The sequence below is a fragment of the Bos taurus genome, chromosome 29, assembly GCF_002263795.3.
Source record: "Bos taurus isolate L1 Dominette 01449 registration number 42190680 breed Hereford chromosome 29, ARS-UCD2.0, whole genome shotgun sequence".
Taxonomy (NCBI): domain Eukaryota; kingdom Metazoa; phylum Chordata; class Mammalia; order Artiodactyla; family Bovidae; genus Bos; species Bos taurus.
Window position 1 is genome coordinate 39,759,422 of NC_037356.1, and position 16,423 is coordinate 39,775,844.

Consider the following 16,423-nt stretch of genomic DNA (forward strand, 5'->3'; position numbering starts at 1 on the left):
GACCTAGGCAGGCATCTTCAGGACCATCAGCTCCTCCTAGAAGCACTGAGACGTGCCCAAAAGTGACAGCATAGCTCAAAGAAGAAATGCTCGAAGGGGAGGAAAAGAGAGCAGAGAGGAAGCAGGCACTAAAAGATGAGAAAATGCGAAATACAGATCAAGGATCCATGATCGGGGCACAGAGGTGTCTTCATGGGTATCTTTTGAATGCAAACGTGCTTTGTAGTTAGGCTCACCACTGGCCCAGAACTTGATTCGCACTGCCCACTCCTCCATACTCATCCAGAGGCCCTAGGGAAATTGGAGTTTTATAGTATCTGTGTTTCCCACTGTTGGAAAAACCAGATGTGGCCCAGGGAATCTGTTATCAGAACAAGACCCACAGACAGGTCTTGTTACCTACTTGTGACCTCCCCACCTCCCACCCCCTCACCAAAATTCCTACATCAAGCTTCTCACTCCACTTGGTCCACTGAATAAACCTCACAAAGGGAAGAAGAATCCATTGAGCTAGAAAGCATCCTTTTTAAGAAGAGAGCTTTTCACTCCATGCTTCCACTGCAGGGGGCATGGGTTTGATCCCTGGTGAGGGAACGAAGATCTAGCATGTCATGAGGCACAGCCAAAAAGAGAGAGATGAAGAGAGAGAACTTTTCTCAGTCATTCACACCTTAGTGTGAATTTGCCTGGATTGCTTTGGCCCACTGCAGCTGATTCAGTCAAGTTTTAAGCATGGAATGCTTGGGAGTCAGACCCAAATGGGGTCTCAGAGGCTTTGAGTAACCAAGAGGATGGGAGAGGGCAGTATGAAGAAAAGGGTATTAGAAAATGAGAGACACAGATTCCACAGACAAACCCAGCCTGTTTCAAGTTTGCTTCCTCCAGGGTCGGAAGCATTCTTCCACCCACCCCATCCCCTTGCTCTGTACTACACACACCACTTTCCCAAGACGCAGCCCAAGAGCCACGAGCAGCAAGAGCAAAATAAGGCCCATATGCTAGCTAGACATCCAGCAACCCCATATAACGATCTTTTCATGGGGAAATGCGTCCTGAGTCCCAAACCACCCACCCAAGGATGTGCTTGAGGACTGCAGCTCTGGGGACATGGCCCATCACTTCAAGGACAGCCACTCTGTCCCACCATCTGTCCCACCAGGACCATTCGGGTACCTGGAGCTCCTCTGACATCTGTCCAACATTCAGTGCACTTTGGACCAATTTTGTCAAAATATTCCGCTTATCGAGTTTGGATGCCTTCTATTATTTAAGAAATAAGCCGCCACTTGGCCGCTTGCTCTCTGCAGGGTCATTCCAGCCCGAGGTCTGCGTAACAAATGGAAAGCTACTCAACTGGAAACTCTGAACATGGCATAGGGCAAGGACAATCTTATCAGGAAACTTTCTGCTTGGGGTGAGAGTAATGGGTGACGTTGGTGGCTGATAAGGCCATGCCCGAGGACTCGGGCTGTATATAAGGAGCGGCTCCTGCCTGCTACTGTACACTTTCCCGTCTTCCCTTCTCCGGAGACTTGCGAGCCAGGAAGAATCATGAAGTGGCTGCTCCTGCTTGCTTTGGTGGCACTCTCTGAGTGCAGCGTCGTCAAGTGAGTCTGGGGGACTCTCTGCACCAAGAGCTGTCTTCCTGGGGTTATTTCCTTTTGCTGTCTGTCCCTCTTCCCTCCCACAACCCCTCTCTCTGCATCCGTCCGGAGTCTCTTTTCTCTGCTCACTGGGGGACGCAGCTCAGCAGACATGGTTAACAGCACAGACCCTCCAGACCAGGCTGGGTAGGGTTCTCAGCACCAGCACTGGGCCAGGCCACTTCCAGCAACCACTTCTCTTGTCTGCATTACTCTGCCCAAAGACGGGAGCATCGCCCCTCTCAACTTCCTTCTTGTGCTCTTGGGCAAGCTTTCTTTTCCTTCCGGATCTTCCACAGCACCCCATGAGTGTCTAATCACCCTTCTTCCTCCAAACCAACTGTGTGCAAATGCTCTGCCACAGGATCCCACTCGTCAAAAAGAAGTCCTTGAGACAGAATCTGATCGAGAATGGCAAGCTGAAGGAATTCATGAGGACACACAAATACAACCTGGGCAGCAAGTACATCCGGGAGGCCGCCACCTTGGTGTCTGAACAGCCCCTTCAGAACTACCTGGATGTGAGTGTGTGGGCAGGCAGCGGGCCAGCTCCAAGGACTCAGCCTAGAGGAGAGAGGGGGTATCCCAGGGTCTGGGAAGACAGGTCAGTGCTCTAAACCCCTAGGCAAGTGTAACCCAGGGTCTGCTCCCTGGATCTCAGAGACACAGGGAGAGTAGAAAAACTCACAGTCAGAGGTGTTGCTCTCAACTCATTTATTCATTCATTCATCCAGTGCTTACCTAGAGGGAGCACCTCCTGTGTGTCAGGCTCTGTGCTGGGCCCAGAGAAGCGGCAGTGGACGAGCCTCAGGGTCCCACAATCTAGCAGGAGAGACAGATGATAATCAGGGAGCCTCACAAAGCATGACAAGCACAACCAGGCCAAGGCCACCCAGTGAAGCCAACACAGGGACTGCAGACAGATGACGGGCAGGGGCACCTCCCTGGGGCAAGGAAGAGAGAGGGGAGTTCTGAGAGGACAGCAGAGTGTCCCAGAGGGCGGGAAGACTTGCACCAGACCCTGTGACAGCGGGGGGCAGAGTGCATTTGAGGAATGGAAGCCAGAGTCCATTTTCAAAGCGAGGTCCGTGTCCATGGGGGCTGGTGGGTGGAGCCAGACCAGAGTGGGTGGGGGGGATGAGGCTTGGCATCTTAATTGCCACCAGATCACCTTAACTAGGGGCGGGGATTGACAAGATCAGATTGGAGTTTCAGGAAGATCATTCTGACTCTTCCGTTTCGGATCCAACGGGCTTGCCTTTCAGTGGATACTATAGGTCCCCTGGGTGAAAGCCAAGGTCGTGAAGCACTCTTGCCTGTCATTAAGAGCTTGGCCTGTGACATTTGCCAGACCTAGGGAAGTCTAGGCTCTCATGTTTCCAAGTCATGGGACCTTGGACAAGTCTGAGTGAGACTCAGCTTTCTTGTCTGTAAGACAGAACTATTACTATCCACCACCAGAGGGTTGTTTAGAGTAATTCAAGCAGTAACGTAGTGGGGGAAGGTTGATTTGAGGGAAGTTTTTTCATTTTGCGTTTTTTTGAGTGCTTAGAACAGGGCCTGGCCTTTGGTTAGAGCTTGGTAAAAGCTTTGTAAAGTTAACCCATTTGTTCACTTTACAAATATTTATAAAACACCTACTGTCTATCAGAGACTATGCCAGGAGCTGGGGAAACAACGGTGACTAAGCAAAGATCCTGGAGCTTATATTCTAGATGGAAAGACAAATAAGAGACAAATAAATAGGAATGTAAAAAAGTCAATTGGAGTAAGGAGAAAAAGAATGGGGCAGGGGCAAATTTAGATAAAGTAGTCAGGGAGAGCCTCTTGATGGAGGTGATATTTGACTAGATCAGAAGGAGTCAGCCAAGGAAAGATCTAGAATAAACATTTTCTTAGCACAAGAAATACCAAGTGCAAAGACCCTGGGATGGGAATGAGCTGGTCATGAAAGAACCATAGCAGCGTGGCTGGAGCAGAGCTGGCCAGGGAAAAACTGCTGCCACTAAGAATAAAATTCGTGAAGATACTCTTTCTTTCTTATTTTATTTATTTGGCTGCACCCGGTCTTAGTGGTGGCACGCAAACTCCCAGTTGTGGCATGAGGGCATCTAATTCCCTGACCAGGGGTGGAACCCAGGCCCCCTGCATTGGGAGCATGCAGTCTTAGCCACTAGACTGCCAGGAAAGTCCCAAGGATATACTTTCTTAAACCCACTGCAGTCATCTAGACTTAGGAATAAGATATCTCAAGGGGTCTTCACTTCTAGGTGACTTGTTTATCTCCTGATCAACAATTTAAAGAAAAAATGCTTAAGCATTTACTCTGCTGGGGCTTCCTAGGTGGTGCTAGTGGTAAAGAATCTGCCTGCCAATGCAGGAGACACAAGAGACCTGGGTTCAATCCCTGGGTTGGGAAGATCCCCTGGAGTAGGAAATGGTAAGCCACTCCAGTATTCTTGCCTGGGAAACCCCATGGACAGAGGAGCCTGGCGGGCCACAGTCCATCAGGCTGCAGATGGTTGGACACGACTGAGCGACTAAGAACAGATTTACTCTGCTGGATAAGTTTCTACCCTATCCAAGAGTGTGCATTCTCTAGGATAACAAGACTAAGACATTCAAGGCAACAGGGGACAGCAGGTTATTGTTGAGTGTTCATGAGGCTTAGAAGAGAATAGGCAGAGGTTAACAGGATTGCAATCAGGGAAGACTTCAAGGAGGAAGGGAGACCTGGCTGGGCCTTGAAGGATGGAGGGATGCACTGGATCAAAAGATGAAGGAAAGGGGGCCAGTGAAGGGGGAGGCGGGATGTGGCCAAGAAGACCCAGCGACAGTCCCTGGGGAGGCCAGGCTGGGGAGTCCCCAGTTGGTGAGCTGTGTGTCCCCCCGGCAGACGGAGTACTTCGGCACCATTGGCATCGGCACCCCCGCTCAGGACTTCACTGTCATCTTTGACACCGGCTCCTCCAACCTGTGGGTGCCCTCCATCTACTGCTCCAGCGAAGCCTGCAGTGAGTGTCCCCCCACCCTCTCCAGGCCCCTGGCACTGAGTCACCTGGGAGCCCCGAATGCTCAGGGGCCTCACATAGGTCTGATTTCAAGCCCGCTGAAGCCACTCAGGGATCCACTCCAAAAGCATTCACTGAGCACCTATTATGTGCCAGGCTTAGGTGCCCTGGAGGATGAAGGGGTGAATCACATGTGGTCCCAGCCCTCAGGAAGTTCAGTCCAGTGGCAGAGTGTGCAGCTGCACATTACCATGGGCAGCTGTGGGCCTGCTCCAGTCAGCATGAGCCTGGAAGGACCTTCCATCAGAGTTGTTGTTGTTCAGTCGCTCAGTCATGTCCAACCCCTTGTGACCCCATGAACTGAAGCATGCCAGGCTTCTCTGCCCCTCACCATCTCCCAGAGTTTGCTCAAAATCATGTTCATCATGTCGATGATGCCATTCAATCATCTCATCCTCTGTTCGCCCCCTTCTCCTTCTGCCTTCAATCTTTCCCAGCATCAGAGTTTTTTCCAATGAGTCAGCTCTTCACACCAGGTGATCAAAGTATTAGAGCTTCAGCTTCAGCATCAGTCTCTCTAATGAATATTCAAGGTTGATTTCCTTTAGGATTGACTGGTTTGATCTCCTTGCAGTCCAAGGGACTCTCAAGAGTCTTCGCCAACACTACAGTTCGAAAGCATCAAATCTTCAGTACTCAGCCTGCTTAATGGTCCAACTCTCACATTTCTACATGACTACTGGAAAAACCATAGCTATGACTATAGGGACCTTTGTCAGCAAAGTGATGTCTCTGCTTTTTAATATGCTGTCTAGGTTTGTCATAGCTTTCCTTCCAAGGAACAAGCGTCTTTTCATTTCATAGCCGCAGTTTCCATCCACAGTGAGATGATCCCAGTTGGTCCAACCAGACAGGAATGGAAACTGGGAACACTAGGGCACCAAAGTCTAAAGAAAAAAGTTAACTTTTTTCTAACTAACTTTTCTAAAGTTAATTTCTCTTCCAAAATCCAACCCAAAACGAAGGCACCCTCAGCCCATGACTCTGGCTCAGCTTTTGGAGTTTGACCATGTCTCCTCTTGTCCTCACAGCCAACCACAACCGCTTCAACCCTCAAGACTCTTCCACCTATGAGGCCACCAGCGAGACACTGTCCATCACCTACGGAACCGGCAGCATGACGGGCATCCTTGGATACGACACCGTCCAGGTAAGCAAACTCTGGCCGGCCGCCTCATCCTGCACAGCTTCCAACTTCAGGGACCTTAGAGGCCACAGCACAGACCTCCCCCACCCCCTCCTCACCCTCTGCGGCAGCTCCTTCAATATGGGTCTTTGTATCACAAAAGCAACCTAACTGGGGCATGAAGAAAGTGGCAGAGATACCACAGATATTTTGGAGGGGCTGGTGGCGGTTGGGTGGGGGGCAGAAGTAGTAAGGTAGGGGAATGCCATAAGCCAGCATCAGCACCCAAGTTGAATGCTATGAAGGGGTAGGAAGAAGGTAGGAAAAGGCTCAGTTCTCTTTTAGCACCTCCTCTTCTTCCTCCTCCCTGAGCCCACAGCCCCACTAAGTCACAAAAGCTCAACCACAAGCATCCCCCGCCTTTCCAGGGCACAGCAGGGGTCCAGGGTTCTGATTTGCCCAGCGTCTGCTTTGCATCTGATCTTCAGAAACACACACATGGTGACCATCTGTTCTGCAGCACATTCTCACACCAAGTCGCAGACGGTGCCCATCTGGGGATCAGCCTCAGTTGTTCTTTCCAGCAGAATAACAAGAAATTCCAGGGCTAATCCCTCTCCCCTCCTTCCAGCCTGATGCCCCGGAAGCCAAGTTCTACATGAAGTGAACCAGGGGATGCTCTGAGCCCAGGGTGGGCACCCCGCAGTGCTCAGTCGGCACAAGCTAATGAGAAACGTCTTGGTTCCCCCACGCAGGTTGGAGGCATCAGCGACACCAACCAGATCTTTGGCCTGAGTGAGACAGAGCCCGGCTCCTTCCTGTACTATGCTCCCTTCGACGGCATCCTGGGTCTCGCCTACCCCAGCATCTCCTCCTCCGGGGCCACCCCTGTCTTTGACAACATATGGGACCAGGGTCTGGTTTCCCAAGACCTCTTCTCTGTCTACCTGAGCAGGTAAGTGAAGCAAGGAGGTCACGGTCACCAGGTCCAGCAGGAGGCTGTCGAAGGCTGGATGGGCTGGAATCTTGGCAAGCAGGGGGATTGGCAAGGTCAGTGTCTTAGACTTGAGAGGTGTATCTTTGGAGAGAACGGTGCCAAATTCCTCTCTGATGAACAGTCTTCATCGTCTTATTTTACTAGCAAGATTCTCCGTCACCTTGCTTTATGCAAGTCAAATACCATTAGCTATTTGCTCTCCAGAAGACCACCATTTAACGTGAGTCCACTTAGGGACTTCCCTAGCGGTCCAGTGGTCAGGAGTCTGCACTCCCCGTGCAGGGGCCCAGGGTTCAATCCTTGGTCAGGAGCTAGATCCCACATGCTCCGAGTAAGACTTGGTGCAGCCAAATTAAAAAAAAAAAAAAAAATTTTAAAGAGTGAACCCGCTTAAAATTGGAGCCAAAAGTTCATAGCAATAAATGAAAAGAAGTTTTGATTGGGATTTAGACCTTGAACAGAGAAACTTTTAAATGATGAAAGCAAGTTTCTTATATTAGTTAACAAAATTTAGGTTTCAGGTGTGGCTATGAGTTAATTCTAAGAATAAAGAATAACCAAGCCTTGGTTTCAGCTAAGTAAAGGTTTGTGCCAGAATATCTGAGGTTGTGTCATCGACTTTCTTGAGACACTCAACCTTCCTCTGACACTCACATCCTTTTCTTTTGAAGCGATTTGTCATCACTGATGGGGTTTTTTTTAAGATATTGACTGCTCTATAATCTCGCGGGTACTGTCAGATGTTTACAAGGAAGGAGGGGTGGGGTTGGGGAGTGGAATCATCTGCCTGTGATTGGTCTGTCTGTGACCAGTTGCTTGCTGAATAATTTCTTAGTGTCATCTACATTTGCTTTCCTGTCTAAACTGAAACTGCAGATTTATACAATGACTATTCCAGTTATCAGGACTCCAGCAATGTACAACAGGAGGGTCTTTTTAGCCTTTTTTTCTCTTGACCACTTAATATTCAAGCTTCAGCTCTCTTAAACATAATCTGTTTTTATGAGCAGTTAGGTAATTCACACAGGGCCAACTAGATTGAAGTTTCGCAATCCCAGCACTATTGACGTTTTTGGACCAGATGATTCCTTGCTGTTGGGGGCTGCTTTGGGATGTTTGGCAGCCTCCCTGGCCTCCACCTCCCAGAGGCCAGTGGCTCCCCCGACCCCCACCTAGTCGTGGCGATGAAAAACGCCTGCAGACATTTGCAAACCATGAACTACATTATCAAGGCTTTAAGAGCAGACACCGTCGTTCATTTATTTCTCTTGAGGTCCCCACAGCAAAGAGCGTATGTGGTGGAAACCACACATACTTTGGAACCAAAAAGACCCAGGTTCTGTGACTGCCTGGCTGTGTGACCTTGGGCACACTACACCACCTCTCTGAGCCTCAGTTACTTCAGTGTAAAACAGAAATAATAGTGATCAAGGCATGGGTCTTGGTGTCAGGATTATAAGAAACCCTGTGAACCACACACACTGCTCAGCTCTTGACGCTGGCAAGATCCCAATTAAGAGTAGCTCTTAGTTTATGGTTGCTGGAGAAACGATGGGAGAAAGGGATAGTTAGGGAGTTTGGGATGGACATGTACACACTGGTATATTTAAAATGGGTAACCAACAAGGACCTCCTGTATAGCACATGGAACTCTGCTCAGTGTTATGTGGCAGCCCGGATGGGAGGGGAGTTTGGGGAAGAATGGATACATGCATATGTACAGCTGAGTCCCTTTGCTGTACATCTGAAACTATCACAACATTGTTAATTAGCTATACTCCAATACAAAACAAAAAGCTTTTTTTTTAAAGTAGCTCTTAGAATGCACACAGTTTATATGTTCAGTTGGAACTGTGAATGTATGAATGAATTCCTGTTTTCCCTCCACTCTCCATAGCAACGAAGAGAGCGGCAGCGTGGTGATATTCGGTGACATCGATTCTTCTTACTACTCAGGAAGTCTGAACTGGGTGCCTGTTTCTGTTGAGGGCTATTGGCAGATCACTGTGGACAGGTGAGGTCATCGTGGATGGGCTATATCCTGGCATGGGCCCCAGACTGCATTTCTTTACACACTCATAATTAACATAATTAATCCCCCTGGAACAGCCAGCACAGGGACATGTGCTCCAGAAGGAGAAGGTAAAAGTTGGCCGAGTCAGAGAGACCCGGAGAAGGGCACATCACTGGAGGATAAGCAATGTCTGGGACCACCCCCTCCGACCCCACACCCCAGAGACTCAGCAAGGATGAGACAGCCAATTCCCTTCTGAGCAAAGAGACAGGACAGTCTACCAGAATCTCTATGGAGAGTGGGGGGTCCCCTGTCCATACATCTTGGCTTTTAGGGGGCTTGTCACTTTGGTCTAAGGTCAGGGCAAGATGGTGGAGAAGTTGTTTCAAAACATTTCCTCCCATTGGCTTCCCTGGTGGCTCAGACGGCAAAGAATCTACCTTCAGTGTGGGAGACACAGATTCAGTCCAGGGTCAGGAAGATCCCCTGAAGAAGGGAATGGCAAACAACTCCAGTATTCTTGCCTGGAGAATCCCATGGACAGAGGAGCCTGGCAGGCTACAGTCCATGGGGTCGCAGAGAGTCGGACAGACTGAGCGACTAACACCCACACACACATTTCCTTCCACTTTCCACTTCAAAGACTGTCTGCCCCCAGGTAGCCTTAACCTCTAGCTGTTCTGCCCACAGTTGGCCTGCTTGGGTGACCCATAGCCCAGGTTTGCCCAGGAGTGAGCAGTTTCCTGGGATGCCAGCCTTTCAGTAGTTAAACCAAGACAGTCCCGGGGAAACTGGGACACACTGATCTCCCTAGCAACCTTTGGGTGTCCACTTCCCTGAGAAGCCTTCCCTGGCTTGGTCCACACCAGCACTCTCACCCTGGCTTGGGTTCTGTTCCCCTACTCATCCTGCTCCTCCTCAATCATAATTTATCTTTCCAGCTAGAGTAGGAGCTCCCTGTGGCCAGAAACTGTGCACCCATCTTGTTTGGCTTTGCATGTCCTGTGCCTAACACAGAGCAGGCACTCAGTAATTCCTGGTAGAATACGTGAATTCAGAGAATGAGCGTATGAACAAGAGAAGCTGAAATTTTATGCATTGGCCAATGGATGGGGAAGGAACCAGGGTCGCCTGGTTCCTCCTTGAGAGATGTACCCTCCAGGGGCTCAGGGGACCCTGACTTGCCTCTTTTCCTCAGCATCACCATGAATGGAGAGTCCATCGCTTGCAGCGACGGCTGCCAGGCCATTGTTGACACTGGTACCTCTCTGCTGGCCGGCCCAACCACTGCCATTTCCAACATTCAGAGCTACATTGGAGCCAGCGAGGATTCCTCTGGCGAAGTAAGTCCAGCTCTGACTGCCCTGTTCTAGACTCAAGTGGTGGATCTGCCACACACGAGCAATGAAAACCCTGCTAACCCTTGTTCCTTCCAGGTGGTGATCAGCTGCTCTTCCATCGACAGCCTGCCCGACATTGTCTTCACCATCAATGGTGTCCAGTACCCTGTGCCCCCCAGCGCCTACATCCTGCAGGTAAGGGGGGTCTGGGCCTTCCACTAGATGTACCCACTCAGAATGTGGACACAGACTGCCCCTCGGCACAAGGGCAAGGGCACTTCCACAAGCTGGAGCTTCCGTTTGCTCTGGACAGCCTCCAGAGAAAAAGAATACATCACAGATAAATGTGAGACTGAGAACTGAGAGGCAGCACCCCCAGGGAGGAAAAGCAAGCAAAGGTTGGTGGTGTGAAAGGAGGATTTCTAGTTGGGCCCTGGAGTCCAAGCTCTGGGTCTCAAGGATTAGCCCCAGGTTCTTCAGCAAGGTACTAGCCCCTGGATCCCTCCTTTATCTAAAACCTAGACCTTTCCCCACACCAGGGTGCAGTTATCGTAATCACGCAAGATTGCCTACATCAAAGCTACAAAGTGTTGGGCAAGTGGAAACCACACCTCCCATAGGGTCAGGGCTTATGACACTCCTATAGTCTCTGCTGCTGCTGCTGCTGCTAATTCGCTTCAGTCGTGTCCGACTCTGTGCGACCCCATAGACGGCAGCCCACTAGGCTCCTCTGTCCCTGGGATTCTCCAGGCAAGAATACTGGAGTAGGTTGCCATTTCCTTCTCCAATGCATGAAAGTGAAAAGTGAAAGTGAAGTCTCTCAGTCGTGCCGATGCACCCAGGAAAACCTTGCCTTCTAGTACAATGCTGGATGGGAAACTAGTTTTGCCCTGTGGGTGGATGTCATTCAGCAAGAACTAACTAGGCCCCTCCCCCAGCAATGCTGATTAATTAGGAAGGGGTGGAGCCTAAGCCATGGTAGGGAGTGGGGTGCAGAGGGCTTGAAGTTCCAGAGGAGATTGTAATATGCAGCCAAAGTCACAAAGTCAGCGACTTAGTGAATGAAAAGGTCTAGCAGCTGATCCAGTTTGCCACTGGTGGGGATCAGAATAATGAGAAAAGGCTGTGTCACCAGTGCTTCCAGAATCCTTCCCGGCAGCTGAGTTCTCCCTAAGCCCCTTAGCTCTGATGCTGACGTCAAGGTGTGTACATCTGCCAGAAACACTGGATAATGTCTGGTAATCCCTGGAAACCAAGAGAGCAGCGAGTTGCTTACAGAGGCAGACCCCAGGCCAGGAAGAGCCAAGTCCCCAGGCACGAGCCAGGAAGCTCCTCCTTGCACGTGGCTGGCAGCGCACCATGGTCCTGGATGCTCAGGCCCCAGCGCCTGTCCCCAAAGGGTCTGAGTCCCAGCTCGGGTTTTATTCTCCTTTCCTCCAGAGCAACGGGATCTGCTCCAGCGGGTTCGAGGGCATGGACATCTCCACCTCCTCTGGGGACCTCTGGATCCTGGGTGATGTCTTCATCCGCCAGTATTTCACCGTCTTCGATAGGGGCAACAACCAGATCGGCCTGGCTCCCGTGGCCTGAGCCCGCGCGGTTCCAACCACTTCCAGGAAGACCCCTCCCTGATTCTGCCCCTGATCTTTGATGTAGATAATTCTCCTGGTTGTTCCTCCTCTGGGATCCTGGAGGTGGAATCTTGGCCCTGTTCCCTGTCACATCAATAATGTAGAATAAATCTTAACCTCCTGGAAAATGGCTTGTGTGGTTGCTTCTGTTTGTCGGAGTTCCCCTTTGCATCACTGGGGTCAGAACACTGGGGCAGGGGGGCAGAATTGACCACTGCCATTTGGATAGCACCAAACACAGTGGCAGCACGTGCTTTGTAACAGAGCTAGGAAGATGAACGGGCCTCTGGGGACCAGCTGGGAGCGTCATATAAAGACCTGGGGACCAGAAATGCCAGGGCTGTTGCTTTCTCACAGAATTTGCACGCGCCTGCTCAGTCACTTCAGTCGTATCCAACTCTTTGCAACCCTATGCACTGTAACCCACCAGTCTCCTCTGTCCATGGGGATTCTCCAGGTAAGAATACTGGAGTGGGTGGCTATGCCCTCCTCCAGGGGATCTTCCCCACTCAGGGATGGAAGTTCTTATAGAATAGAGCACCTGAATTCTCTCTCTCTCTCTCTTTTTTTTTTAATATTTATTGATTGATTTGGCTGTGCTGGGTCTTAGTTTCAGCACTCAGGATCTTTAGCTGTGGCTTGCAATTGAGCTCTCAGTTGCGGCATGTGGACTTAGTTGCAGCATGTGGGATCCGGTTCCCCAACCAGGGATGGAGCCCAGGCCCCCTGCATTGGGAATGCAGAGTCTTAGCCCCTGGATCACCAGGGAAGTCCCAGCATCCGAATTCTTGATTGAGGGAGTAACTTATTTTTCCCAAAGCCAAGAAGAGATGATGAGAAAAGGAAAAGAATTAAGGAGAGGTTCCCACTGATGGTGGCACTCCTAAGTATGCCAGGCAAGGCAGAAATGACCACGAGACATGGGCCAGAATGGTTTTCCACTCCCCAAGGAGAGGAACAACAGGTGATAATGGAGCCTAGACAATTCTGTCTTTGGATTATAAAGAGAATAAGATTTGCTTGCACATACATAAAAAGAAAAACGGCCCCCAAGAACCAGACACCACAAAAGGGGTGGCATGGGATGAGGGGAGATGTGGTGAGGGGAGACACCTCACTATTCTCCAGGCAAGAATACTGGAATGAGTTGCCATGCCCTTCTCCAAGGGGTCTTCCCAATGCAGGGATCCAACCCAGGTCTCCCGCATCACAGGCAGATTCTTTACCAGCTGAGCCACAGGGGAAGCCCAAGAACACTGGAGCGGGTAGCCTATCCCTTCTCCAGGGGATCTTCCCAACCCAGGAATCAAACCAGGGTCTCCTGCATTGCAGGTGGATTCTTTACCAACTGAGCTATCAGGGAAGCCCTGCTGTGGCTTGTCGTCAAGACTGGTTATCTAATAAACCAAAAATTCCACTAAGCCGGTGCACCACAACTATTGAGCCTGTGCTCTAGAGCCCGGGACCTACAACTAATGAGCCCAAGTGCCACAACTACTGAAGCCCGTGCACCCCAGAGCCCGTGCTCCGCAACAAGAGAAGCCACCTCAACGAGAAGCCCACACACCACAACTGGAGAGCAGTCCCTGCTCGCCTCAACTAGAAAAAAGCCTATGTGGTAATGAAGACCCAGGCAGCCAATAATAAACAAAATTATTTTTTCAAAGTATCAAAGTAAGTACGCGATGGGCTAGATTCTAGGCCTTTCTTCGAGGCTCACGGGGCACAGACCCCAATCAAAGGCTCTGAGAACTCCTACTGCAAAGTGATCTGTTTCACTTGACTCAGCCCAGCTTGATCCCAGCTCCTCTCTTGCTGATGAACCTATCATAGTCTCTCCTCGCACACGGTGCCTGCTTCTGCTGTGCTGAAGGCCATCTGCTGGAGACACTGGCCTGAGGGCTTGAGCCCCACCTCCCTGCTGAAGGGAACTGACTTTGGGGTGCTCAGAACAAAATGGCTTTGGGCGCTCTTGTCATATCATTCCCCAATTTGTAATTTACCACATAAATGCAAAATATTGGAATCAACGAAGGGGTGGGGTGAACTCTCCCAGTCAATGCCCCAGGTCTCCCCAGTGTCATTTATACCCATTCTAGACTATTTTCCAGAGCTGCACAATCTTCTTCTTTTTTTTAATTTTATACAAGCCTTTCATGAAACCTAATCTATTCCTTTTTTTTTTTTTTTTTCCTTTAGCAGTGCCAGGTCTTAGTTACAGCACCAGGATCTTCGATCTTTGTTGCAGGGTCTTTAGTTATGGAATGCAGGACTTTCAGTTGAGGCATGTGGGATCTAGTTCCCTGACCAGGGATCGAACCCAGACCCCTTGCATTGGAAGGGCAGAGTCTTAGCCACTGGACCACCAGGGATGTCCCAATCTTTTTAAAACATAAATTTGACCACATTCCTCCCTTGCTTCAACCATTTCATCAATGCTCTGCAATTGCATTTGGAATAAGACAATAAATCTCTGGCATGGTTTCCAAGCCCTGCAGGCTCTGGTACCCCTGGACTTTCCCTGTCTCACTCTGATCCCTCATACCCTCCCTAGCTCCCACCACCCTAGCCTTTGCCCACTGCCTACACAAGTTCTCCCCACTTCAGGCCTTTATACAGACCCACTGTTCCCTCCTAGCATCCTTCAGGTATCAGCTTACACGTCACTTCCCGGAAAAGCCCTTCCTGGCCACCCTTTCACAGGGTGGCCCTCCTTCATGTCATGGCACTTGGCACAGCTGGTGATGATGTCTTGGTAGGAGTACTTGTTTCAAATCCACCAAGGCAGAGACTGTGATCAAATATTTAACCACTGAAGCACCAGCAGCCAGGGCAGGGCCAGGCACACTGGACGTGCTTAATAAAAATTTACTGAGTGATGAATTTGAGATAATGTTTTAAAAGGAAATAACCAGGATAAGATGAGAGAGTGGATCCAATTTGAGAGAGGCTATGGTCAAGACCACAGACGGGTCCACCTCCACTCCCACTGACAGTCTGTCCTGGTCATATTTGGTCCTGGGACAAACAGGTGTATTCTCAGGTTTCTGGGGATGAATTTCACCGTGTCCCGGCTCTTTGCTGTGTTTGTGTTTCTGCTATTTCCTGAGCTCCTCCCATGCCCCAGGCAGTATTCTAGGCTCCAGGGATACAGCCAGGTGTCCCCAGACCCTTCCTGTTCTCCTGTTCCTGGCCCCAACCTCCCAGCTTCTTCCGCTGTGTTCTCCCTGCTCAGCCCAGCAGCTGCAGCTCAGCCACTCCTTCCCAGCCCCTCTTCCGCTCCCTCACCCTGGGACTCCTGGATCCAGACAGAGTCTAAAAAGGCTCCCCATTAGATCATCCATACTAGAAAACCCCGAGCTAATTTGTCTGATCTGACACTTCCCTCCATGAGATAAGATGGATTCACATTCCATTTCTATGGTCTCAGGCCTCTTTCCCATCCATCTTTCCCCACTTCCTGAGAGCCTTGGGGGTCTAAACTCAGCTCAATCCATCCTTCCCACTCATACTTGTCCAGGAGTGTTTTGATGGTTTTTTCTTTTTGCCACACCATGTGTCTTGCTGGATCTTAGGACCCTGACAGGGGTTCGATCAAACCCAGGCCCACGGCAGTGAAAGCGCCAAGTCCTAACCACTGGACCTCCAGGGAATTCCCCAGGAGTGTTATTTTCATCTCACAGTTCTCTGCTCTGATCTTCCCAGACTCAGATACCTGCACACCACTGGTGGGAGCATCATTGGTACAACCCCTAAGGAGTGCCATTTGGCACTATCCATCAAAATCAGACAGGCATATACCTTTTGGCCCAACAACTTCACTTCTGGGAATTCATCTTACAGACAGACTTGCACACGTGCAAAATGATGTAAGGCCAGGGTTATTCTTTGTAGCATCTTTTGTAAAAGCAAGATTTGAACCGACCCAAAGTCCACCCCCAGGAGATGGTTAAAAGTCTGCTGTGTGCTGCTGTGAGCTGCTGTGCAGCTGTAAAAAGCAAAGGATTGAAGATGCAAGCTAGGGATGGGATGGAAAGATCTCAAGAAGAGATCGTTAGGTGAGAAGAACACACACAAGCTGAACAACAGGTGATGACGGAGCCTAGACAATTCTATCTTTGGATTATAAAGAGCATAAGATTTGCTTGCACGTATTTAAACAGAGAAATGGTGCCCAAGAACCAGAAACCACAAAAGGGGTGGCATGGGAGGGGGTGTCTAGGTGGATATGGTGAGGGGAGATGCCTCACTATTCTCCAGGGAAGAATACTGGATTGGGTTGCCATGCCCTCCTCCAGGGGATCTTCCTGACCCAGGGATGCAACCTGGGTCTCCCACATTGCAGGCAGATTCTTTACCATCTGAGCCACCAAGGAAGCCCCGCATACAATTTTACAGATCTTTATTTCTAATGATGTGGGTTACTCCACATTGAAAATAAATTAATGAAAGGTACTTTTAAACCTCAGAGAATTTGTTCCAATTTGAAACCTACCATGGCTTGTCCTCAAGTGTGTTTATCTAATAAACTCCAAAAGCAAGTCTCTTGAACCATGTCTGATCATTTGGCCCTTCAGGAATTCCCTGGGTCCAGTAAAACT

The 16,423-nt window shown here is 49.9% G+C and overlaps 1 protein-coding gene across 1 annotated transcript; it reads left to right on the forward strand.

Annotated features, from left to right (window-relative positions):
- The first annotated feature begins 1,514 nt into the window (after positions 1-1,514).
- On the forward strand, positions 1,515-11,950 carry PGA5 (pepsinogen 5, group I (pepsinogen A)). Its single transcript, NM_001001600.2, has 9 exons — positions 1,515-1,607; positions 2,008-2,164; positions 4,540-4,657; positions 5,746-5,864; positions 6,596-6,795; positions 8,735-8,851; positions 10,050-10,194; positions 10,288-10,386; positions 11,632-11,950. The coding sequence occupies exons 1-9, from the start codon at positions 1,552-1,554 to the stop codon at positions 11,779-11,781; spliced, it is 1,161 nt and encodes a 386-aa protein (NP_001001600.2). The 5' UTR covers positions 1,515-1,551; the 3' UTR covers positions 11,782-11,950.
- The last annotated feature ends 4,473 nt before the right edge of the window (positions 11,951-16,423 follow it).